General features: G+C 41.3%; 1 protein-coding gene across 4 annotated transcripts; it reads left to right on the forward strand.

The window, feature by feature from the left end:
- Positions 1-825: 825 nt before the first annotated feature.
- Positions 826-9,999, forward strand: PTP4A1 (protein tyrosine phosphatase 4A1). 4 transcript variants are annotated; one of them, XM_023254083.2, is made up of 6 exons: positions 826-965; positions 4,486-5,030; positions 6,314-6,406; positions 6,735-6,865; positions 8,053-8,127; positions 8,571-9,999. In XM_023254083.2, the coding sequence occupies exons 2-6, from the start codon at positions 4,926-4,928 to the stop codon at positions 8,686-8,688; spliced, it is 522 nt and encodes a 173-aa protein (XP_023109851.1). In that variant the 5' UTR covers positions 826-965; positions 4,486-4,925; the 3' UTR covers positions 8,689-9,999. The 4 variants fall into 4 exon arrangements, with proteins under 4 accessions (XP_023109851.1, XP_044913637.1, XP_023109852.1 ...); XM_045057702.1 differs by having other exon boundaries at positions 8,575-9,999; XM_023254084.2 differs by having other exon boundaries at positions 827-965; positions 4,489-5,030.
- The last annotated feature ends 292 nt before the right edge of the window (positions 10,000-10,291 follow it).

The raw sequence follows: 10,291 nt of genomic DNA on the forward strand, positions 1-10,291 counted from the left end.
ATGGAGGCGTGACCAAAAAAGACTATAGGAAGCATGGGGCTTTATCTGCCTCACAAGGTACTCTCCCAGTCTCCCCTAGCAGAAGTTTGCGAAGTTTCTCCCCGCTTGAAAGTGCCCCCGGCGACAAGTATCCACCTTGTCCGAGCCTAGGGCCATGGCATTCAAGGTGTTGAGTCACCGGGTACAGCGGCCGTGCGACATAAATATTATTTGATGACGGAGATCGTAGTGGCGCAGGTGCCAAAGTAAACCGCTGACAAAGATGACTGTGGTTTGACTTATGGCAGAAGAAAGTAGGGTCGGGGCTAAGGCACGGTTCCAGCCCTAAAGGGATTGCATTTTAAGTTTGAGGCAACTTCAAAGCTCCCCATGTGACATCTGCGCACTCCTCGGCGGTTTTAACTATGACAACCAGGGCTTCCGGCGTGATTCCTTACAGTCGATCGAAATCTTCTCCCGCTCCCATTCCTTCCCCACCCCAGACTTCGTCCACCCCTGAGTCCCTCCACTGCCCCTTCCCTCCCCCGCCCTAGAGATGCTACGACTCCAGCGCTTCGCCATTCATCAACCGGTTCACACCGGCAGCGGCCGCCGCGCGGTGACGTCCGCAAGGGGCGGGTCTCCGCCCCCGCTCGTCGGCGCTCGGCCTGGGGCCCCCGGCGGTGATTGGTGGCCGGGAGTTCACACGTCGTGCCGGCTATAAAAAAGAGGGTTTGTGACGCAAGGGCGCCTCGGCGCGCGTATTGGCTCCCTGTACTGCGGGCCGGCTGGGCTACGCGCTCTCCTCGGAGCCGCTCACTGCATGGTAGAGTCTGGTGCCCCCGCCGCCGCCTGCAAAGCCGCCGCCGCCCCGCGAAGACCACCGCTACCCCCTGCCCTGCAGCCGCCGCCACCGCCTGTGTCGCCGCCGCCTCGGGACCGGCTGTATGATTAGGCCACAATCTTCAATGAGTAAACATATTCCTGTGAGTATCCGTCGCACAGCCGCCTCTGGGGCCGGGGCTCCACGGCCGGCCCCCCCATCCCCACCGTCGCCTTTGTTCGGAGCCCGGCGTCCGCTCCCCACCGCCCCAGCACGCAGTTCCGGTGGGTCCCTGGCAGGAGCGGTCCGGACTACGGGCCTCTGGCCGGCCGGTGGGGCTGGCTGCGGGGAGGCGAACGCTCGGGTCCACGGGGCTGCGGAGTGGCGGTTGGCTGCCAGAGGCACCGGCTTCCTCATCCCCGCCGAGCCGGGGACGGTGGGGGCGGTGCGGCCGGGCCTGCGCGGCGGGCGGGGGCGGTTTCGGCCACCGCAGCAGGCCGGGCGGGGCGGCACAAAAGCCGCTTTGTGACCGCCGCCTCCGCCCTTGGCCCTCGGGTCTGGCGCGCCTGGCCGGGGCCCGGCGGGCTCCGCGGCGTCCCGAGTCCCCTTTGTTTGGCCGAAAGAGAGCGGCCCGCCTGGGAAGCGGGAGACGTGGCCCGGGGTGGGGCAAGGGCTGCGCGTGTCACTGCGGAGCCGGATACGGGGAGGGCGCGGCGGCGGGGTCGCCACCAGACCCGGGCCGGCGTGGAGTAGGCGGGGCAGCGGGCGAGGCTGATAACGGTCTCGACCGGGAGGTCTCCGGGCTCGCGGCCCGGAGCGGGACAGGAGCCTGGTGCCGCCACCCCTGTGCTCCGCGGCCCGACCGGCGCCTCAGACAAAATGGCCTCGGCGTCCGCGCCTGACTGAAGGCGCGGCGCGAACCCGTGATTGCGGCGCGGAGAGGGAGCGCCGCGGGCGGGCCCCGGCGCGCACGGCCGCGTGTGCTGAGCTGCGGCCATCGGGGGCTTTCCCCGAGCTGCAGCCTTACGGGGGCTAGTGCGAGGCTCTGCTAGGTGAGGACACCGACTCCCTGCCCCGCCCTGCTCCCTCAGTCTCCACCTGGTAATTCGAGCTGTTCCGGATTTAACGCCCCACTTCGGGCTCTGGATAATGGGAACAAGTCGAGTCTTGTCCTTTCTCTGGGACAAGTCGGTGGAGAAATGGTCTGGGTCTGAGCGCCTTGGAAACTGCCAGGACTACTGTTGCACTGAAGCGAAGGAGTCCACGGCCGGGCACCAGTATGCACTTTCCCTGCCAATCTTTGGGGCCCTGGATGGCGCCTTTTAATAGGGGACTATTTAGAACTGTTCCTGAAATCCTTGGTGTAATGTGTTGTTGCCTGCTTTTGGCTTGTGGCAACGGCAGGCAACCAGAGCCAGAATTCTGAGGTTTATCTTCTGTCGGTGGAAGCCTTCTGCCATTCCAAGAGTATTAAGTTGTTATTTGCACTGTAGTTGGAACCGTCGACCTGCTTGGGATCCAGATTCTGAGGCAATGCTTCCTGTTATTCTTTTTATATGAATTTTGTTTGATGGCAGTAAATCGGTTGAAAACCAAAAAGCTAGATCATTCCCATGCATTTCACATATGCTCTGTACCAGGTGCGTTACCTAAGATACAAGTAGATCTGAAACAAACTTTCCAACGAACTACTGGACAAAGTGGTCCTGCAGATTAATTGCTTTGACTGCAGTCTGACAGACCAACTTAAGCTTCTGCACAGAAACTGCTTTCTTCCCTCTGTGTATATTGTTGTGATTATATGCACTGCTAGGTGGAAGGGGAGAGACATTCCTTGGTATTTCTGAGCAGCCTATTGTGGATAGTTTCTCCTGTGGAAAGGAAATTGGTAATGAGGAAATGTCTTAGGCAGTAAGGAAAGGTGTTAGGTAGCTGTGGTGACTGCTGTTTTGGTGGAAGTTCCCCCCCAGCCACTGGATGGCTCCACTAAGTGAATTATTTCTGTTGCTTTCTTTGCTCCCTGATGAAAGTTGCTTATATGAAGAGATGTGTCCAGACTCAGCTGTGACGAGAATTTTAGCTGTTAAATGTGGAAATCGTGATGTGAAATACTGTCTTACATATTTGCTTTCAGTTGACAAAAGAGTATCTGGAAATCAGAATACCGAACTACACGGGTCATTGCACTTAACACTTTACAAAGATTCTTAAATTCCTTGTATGTCATGGAAAAGCTGCCAGAATCACTTTTTTTTTTTTTCAATTCTAAGGAAATAATATTTAGGATTTGAGGAAAACATATAATTGAAATTATTTTCCAGATTACTGCAGTCTGTGTTTGCTGTAGTAGAGCAAAGTCCTTAATGGTAGTCACTAATGTTTTAACCCAGCTAGCAAATAGGTGAAGGAATAACCTCTGAGGGCTCATTTAAACAAATTTGGAATAATGAAAGTCCTCTTTCTTCTGGGACAATCTTGTAAGAAATGACTCCTGAGGCTAGTTCCTTTGTTTTGACAGAAAAAATGAACTGGGTTTTTGACCTGATGTTTCAATGATTTGCCATATGTGAATTCTTCAAAATGTAGCAAAGTTATTCTGGAGCCTATAACTGGCATGGTGCAAAATGCTATTTAAAGTTGCAAAATGAAAATAGCAGATAGATTGAATTTAATTTTAAGCCTTTTAAATGTTTAAATTTAGGGGAATCTTTTATTCTTAAAAGAATACATTTTATTGGGTAATTTGCCTTTGGAAATACATATAAAGTGTTTGAGGCAGTGCCTGGTACTTGGTGCTTTTATTAACCTATGAATTTTCTTATTCCTGGCTTTACTCCTAAGCACACATGCAAACACAAGTCTTTTTTTTTTTAATAAATGTATATCCTTATGATACTTCATATAATAAGTTGATTGACTTTCAAAGACTCAGATAAGGAAAATCTGTTGAAAGGGAATTATTAGGTTGCTAAGAATCAAATGAGATAGTGTATCTGGAAGAATTTGAAAACTAGTTTCTGTTTTTCCTCTTAAGAACATATTGGTTGAGGGGAGCCAGGCTGGCTATGTCAGTTGAACATGTGACTCTTGATCCTTAGGATTGTAAGTTTGAGCCCCATGTTGGTTGCAGAGAGTACTTTAAAAATAAAGGTTAAAAAAAAAATATATATATATATATGTATGTATATATATATACACACACACACACACACACACACACATAGGTTGAGTCTTTAGAGGAGTAAGTGAACTATGCAAGAACTAACAGCTTCCAAACTTTTCATGAAGTTTACAATATGTAAAAATATTTTATTAGTTGGAAAACTCTACATAGAAAGCTGTTCATAGGTAGAGCTTATAACAGTGTAAAGCCAATAACTATTTAAAATGAATAATTGAAAAATACATGTAAGTGATATTGACCAAAGGTAACAATGGTATTTGAGGGTTTTCTGTTTTAGGGCAGTAATTTCAATTTAAAGTAATGTACTTGTGAATGCTTGTTTTATGGTTATTGCTTTAATCTGTAATCACTCTTATATTTTTGTATATTCAGTAAAAGTTGAAGAGGTGGGTTGGGCCCATATTTGAAGATAGTTGTGCACTTAAATACTACAAAAGTGTAACATATTCCTTTGAATTAGAAAACAATTTTTTTCCCTCTCTCTTTTTCTTTTAAACAGCAGTTCTGTGGTGTTCTTGGTCACACATTTATGGAGTTTCTGAAGGGCAGTGGAGATTACTGCCAGGCACAGCACGACCTCTATGCAGACAAGTGAACTGTAGAAATTCATTACTACTCCACCAAGAAGCCCCCATAAGAGTGGTTAACCTGGACACAGAGTGTTGAATTGAAATCCACAGAGCATTTTACAAGAGTTCTGACCTGGATGGGGTAAACCTCAGTGCACTTCCTTTCTATTGCCTCAGTATTACTGGATTGAAGAATTGCTGCTTCTTGTTAGGAGGTTCATTTCATTTCCCATTACTCCCAACTTCATACTCAAAGCACTGAGAATTTCAAGTGGAGTATATCGAAGTAGACTCAGTTTCTTTGCATCATTTCTGTTTCAATTTTTAAAATTCTTTCATAACCTTATTGAGTGTTTTTAACAAAATTAACATGGCTCGAATGAACCGCCCAGCTCCTGTGGAAGTCACATACAAGAACATGAGATTTCTCATTACACACAATCCAACCAATGCGACCTTAAACAAATTTATAGAGGTAAGGTTTGATATTCTTATATTGATTACAGTTTGGTGGTGGGGCTTTTTATCTAACAAAATAGTAGTTTAGAAAATTTTTGTTTGGAGCGGGGCGCCTGGGTGACTCAATCAGTTAAGTGTCCGACTTCCATTTAGGTCATGATCTCACAATTTGTGAGTTCGAGGCCCCTGTCAGGCTCTGTGCTGACAGCTCAGAGCCTGGAACCTACTTCGGATTCTGTGCCTCCCTCTCTCTGTGCCCCTCCCCCACTTGCGCGCGCGCGCGGGCCCTCTCTCTCTCTCTCTCTTTTAAAAACAAATAAATGTTAAAAAGAAAGAAAATTTCTGTTGGTATAACTGCAGTTCAATTCCCAGAAATGAAATATCAGGTTTTTCCCTTTAGGTTATTTTTTACATCTAAAGAAGGACATGTACTTGAATTAGTTTGGATTTATAATAAGATAATTTAGTTGTTCATGCCTCACAGTTTGCTTATTTAAATTTCTGTGAGGGCGGTATAACAGTATGGTTTTCACAAGAAATTTATAGGAGGAAGGCTACCACGTAGACATTTTTCATGTATCTGCTTAGCCTAATGACTAATATCATAACCAAAGTTAGCTTATGTTTTGGACCCTATTTGATGCTTAGAAGCCAATTTTTAGCTACCAATTATAATTAGTAATAATGGATTATGAGTCTTATACCCTGTAGTTTTAAATGATGTTGTTTTTTTTACACTGTAGTTTCGGGATTTTAGAGTCTTTGAATTTACTTCTAAGGTTCTAAATAACAGTATGTACTGCAAATGAGCAAAAGTTTAAGGAACTAATGTAATCATGTCAGGTCAGATTACTTATAGTCATGAGTGATTCCTTTGGGTTCTATTTTATTTATCTTTGTCCCTGAATTGCTTCTAATCCTCTTTTGGTAGTACTTGATCTCCATACAGCTTGTGTTACCATGACTATAAACAACTTCCATGTATGAAGGGCCATAGGATTTTTTTTAACGTCTCATTTGTTAAAAATATGTGATGTTTAGTATTTCCCCTTTTTTATGCTGCTCTGGTATTGTCACTTAAAACAAGATTTCACTTCCCAGAGTTTAGTCATGAAAGTGGATGGGTATGAAAAAATGATACATTGATTTATTTCACTTCCCTATTAAACATACCTAGGTTATATCAGTGATTCCATGAATGAATTTCTGTTAACTAGCAATACCTGTTGGACAGTTGGTGAGCAATAGTAACATTGTTGTAAAGACTTATTAAGTGTGTTTTATGTATGTTTTATCCAGGAACTTAAGAAGTATGGTGTTACCACAATAGTAAGAGTATGTGAAGCAACTTATGACACTACTCTTGTAGAGAAAGAAGGCATCCATGTTCTCGTAAGTATATAATAGTTCCTATGTGTTTATGATACTGTGCTACAAAAAAAATGACCGACTTCAAAATGCCTAATTTTTTTAAGTTATTACAAGAGAATGCATTATCTTAATTTCTAAGTAAAGGTGAAAGCTAAGTAAAGCTTTGAAGCAATGAGATCTTTATAAAGATTCAGCATTTATTTGCATTTCATTGACAGTAGGGTTTCATAAAACACATGTTTAGACATATTAAAATGCTTCTGAAGACATTGGAGTGTTAGAAACTTAGAATTACTAGTTTGGTACTTTTTTAAAAAATCTAAACTGTTTAAATATTCTTTTGACTTAGGATTGGCCTTTTGATGATGGTGCGCCACCATCCAACCAGATTGTTGATGACTGGTTAAGTCTTGTAAAAATTAAGTTTCGTGAAGAACCTGGTTGTTGTATTGCTGTTCATTGTGTTGCAGGTCTTGGGAGGTAAGAGAATTTCTTAAATCCATTTGATGGTATTGGTCTTAATTCTAGTAAAAACTTGATTTTGATTCCAGTAAAGACTCCGTTATCATTTTTTGAGTCATTTTGCTTTGTTACGTTACATATTAAAACTAAAAAGTGGGTGGGGGTGTCTGGGTGACTTAGTTGGTTAACCACCCAACGTCAGCTCAAGTTTGTGGGTTCAAGTCCCGCATTGGGCTCTGTACTGACAGCTCGGAGCCTAGAGCCTGCTTCGGATTCCGTGTCTCCCTCTTTTCTCTGCCCCTCCCCTGCTCATGCACTGTCCCTCTCTGTCTTAAATAAATAAACATTTTTTAAAAAATTTTTTTAAAAAGATAAATGAATGTAACTATAATGTATTCCAGTACATTATTCCAGTCTGGAACTAACAGACACTATAGTTGTAATTTACACTTGTCTCTGTGGGCACAATTATTTACAGAGTTAATCGTGTGTGCTAGGTTATATCAATGGTATTAGAGTCATGGTCCAAACTCATTGCAAAAAAGAACTATGAATCATTTCTAAGGTAATTTGCATTGCGTATGGTGTGCTTTTGATAGAGTGCTTGATCCTGAATTCTGATTCAATGAGAACTCCTTACCCAGTAATACCAAAATATTCATGTCCAGATTTGTGCATCACTACCACTGCCCTCCATGCCCTCCACCAAAAAAAAAGTTCTATTCTAGTGGAGGGAAGTAAAATGAACACTGATGGCCCAGTGATTGGGGGGCAGGGGGGTTAAAGCAAACATTTGCAGAAGATCTTTAGGAGAGGAGTTCGTGACCTTTAAAAACAATTTTTTTTTTTTAATGGAATATACTTTTCACTGCTTGGAATTCAGGAAAAAATTGTCTGCATTTATCAAGATTTACCCTCCTAAATTTTTTCAGAATTGTCCTCCAATAATACAAATCTTACTTTCTAGACTTATTTGCAACAGTTCAAGGCATATTTCATTTTTGGTTCCAGGTAAAAATCTGGGTTTGGTAGGAAAATGCTGATACTTTATTAATTTTTTAACATGAAGTCAAGATTTATTATAAGGTATTACATAGGAAGGGTAGTAAATTATAGTACTTTTGGATTGGGGAATGTTTGGAGTATTGAATTTCCTAGTATTTTTTTTTTTTTTAAGTGATTTACCAAAATTCTTACCTTACCAGAGCTCCAGTGCTTGTTGCCCTAGCATTAATTGAAGGTGGAATGAAATACGAAGATGCAGTACAGTTCATAAGACAGTAAGTGTGTAATGAATTTTTTTTCATCATTGTTAGTGAGTTTAATTATATTACAATTTTCCCCCACGGTCCACCTAACCATTAAGTTCATTTTTAAGACAGTATTAAAGCCAGGAAATAAAGATCTTACCTTTTTTGAATTTCATGTAATTGTTCATATTACAGAGGTTCTAATCCAATAAATTTGTCTTTTCTTACACCTCATGTAAATGGATATATAAATTTTGACTATTGTAACTAAACACCCAAGATTTTGAACTTTTTACTACCCTTTTTTCATTTACACATGTATGCCTATCCATATTTCTGCATTAAGTCACAGCATACTAATCAAAAGATTAATTGCCACAAGAGAGATAATAATTAATTGCCTCTAACATGGTAAGTGGAAATACAGAGGGATTTTGCTTTAGTTGCTTCATCTTTTGTTTTTCTCCATCCAGAAAGCGGCGTGGAGCTTTTAACAGCAAGCAACTTTTGTATTTGGAGAAATATCGTCCTAAAATGCGGCTGCGCTTCAAAGACTCCAATGGTCATAGAAACAACTGTTGCATTCAATAAAACTGGGGTGCCTGATGTCATTGCCTTGGAAGTGGAACTTGAAACAGGACCTAATTTGTCATACATAGTAGCCAACATGTTGGCTTAGTGAATAAGTCTAATGAAGCTTCCATAGGAGTATTGGAAAGCAGTTTTATCAGGCCACAAGTTTGATGGAATTGCAACCTCTATGCTTGGGTTACGATCAACCTGTTTTGGACACTTAGCAAAAGATTCTTGCTGTTCAACATTTAAAATGTGCTTATCACTTGTACCAATTGACCTTTCCTGAAATCATGCAGTATTGAGTTATGTCTTTAAATCTATTCCCATGCCAGAATCTTATCAATATATATGAAATTTAGAAAGATTAGGTGCCAAAATACCCAGCACAATACTTGTATATTTTTAGTGTTATACAGAACTAAAATCCCAGGAACTATGAACACTCTGGACCTTATGTGGTTTATTCCTTCAGTCATTTCAAACATAGAAATTAGGGCCTATATGGTTATTTGCCTGCTTACTTTATGTTTACATCTCCCACATTTGTACCAGTATACATCAGGTTTGCTCAACCTTTTTTTTTTTTTTTTTGGATTTTTACCAAGTCTTAACAATGATTGTTTCATGTCTTTCTACAAATTTTATTTTGTGCTGTTAAGGAAAACCTCCATTTTGAAAATCTACATTGTACAGAAGCACATGTCTTTAATGTCTCCAGACAAAAAAAGCCTTACAGTTAATTTTAATGTTTGCACTTTGGGGTGCAACTTACAGGGAGGGCCTGAAAAAAAGAATGGGAGGGGGCTATTAAGTATTTTTAGTAAAATGTTGCCTTTGTCTTGTGCAGAACATGTAGAATACGCTCTTTAATTTAGTAAATATTTTTTTAAAAGGTAGAGATGCTTTGTTATTGTAGCTAAAACAATTCTTAATCATAAAATTTCTGAAATTCTTGTATTTTTTTTCTTATCTGAAGTTGTTTACCAACTTATTTTTGTTTGAAGTGTGATTTTTTTTTCCTTCTCTTCCCAACCTCTCTTGCAAAAAAAAAAAAAAAAAAAAGTGGGTTTCTGCTAATGAATTGAGCAGACATCTAATATTTTATATGCCTTTTGAGCTGTGTAACTTAATATTTGGATACTTGATAATTTGTTTTATTATGTAATTGATAAAATGGTGATGTGTATTAATGTTAGTTCAACCATATATTTATACTGTCTGGGAATGTGTGGTTATAGTTCTGTGGGAGAAATAATTTGTCAGTGTTCACCAGCTTGTAAAAATCTAGTGCGAGAGCTTAAACATCTAAATAAATAATGAAATGCATTTATCATCATTGAAATTGTTTGGCTTAAAGTTAACTTATTTTGTAGAAAATGATATAAATGAAGTATGCTTCACTTAGTGCCATTTGAAGTATGTCCTCTTTTTTTTTTCCTTTAACAAATGAAGGATTAAATGAAGTTGACATTTAGTAAGCTCTTTATAGATACAATTTGTTAAGGTCGTGAGAACTGCTTAATATTAAAAAATACTTTCCATTATAGACTTTCTTTTTTACAGGCTTAGTACACTGCCAACCAGTGTGCTATCCTGAATTAAACTAGAGGAAAGCCTT

This window comes from Felis catus, chromosome B2 (genome assembly GCF_018350175.1).
Source record: "Felis catus isolate Fca126 chromosome B2, F.catus_Fca126_mat1.0, whole genome shotgun sequence".
In the NCBI taxonomy this organism is placed as follows: domain Eukaryota; kingdom Metazoa; phylum Chordata; class Mammalia; order Carnivora; family Felidae; genus Felis; species Felis catus.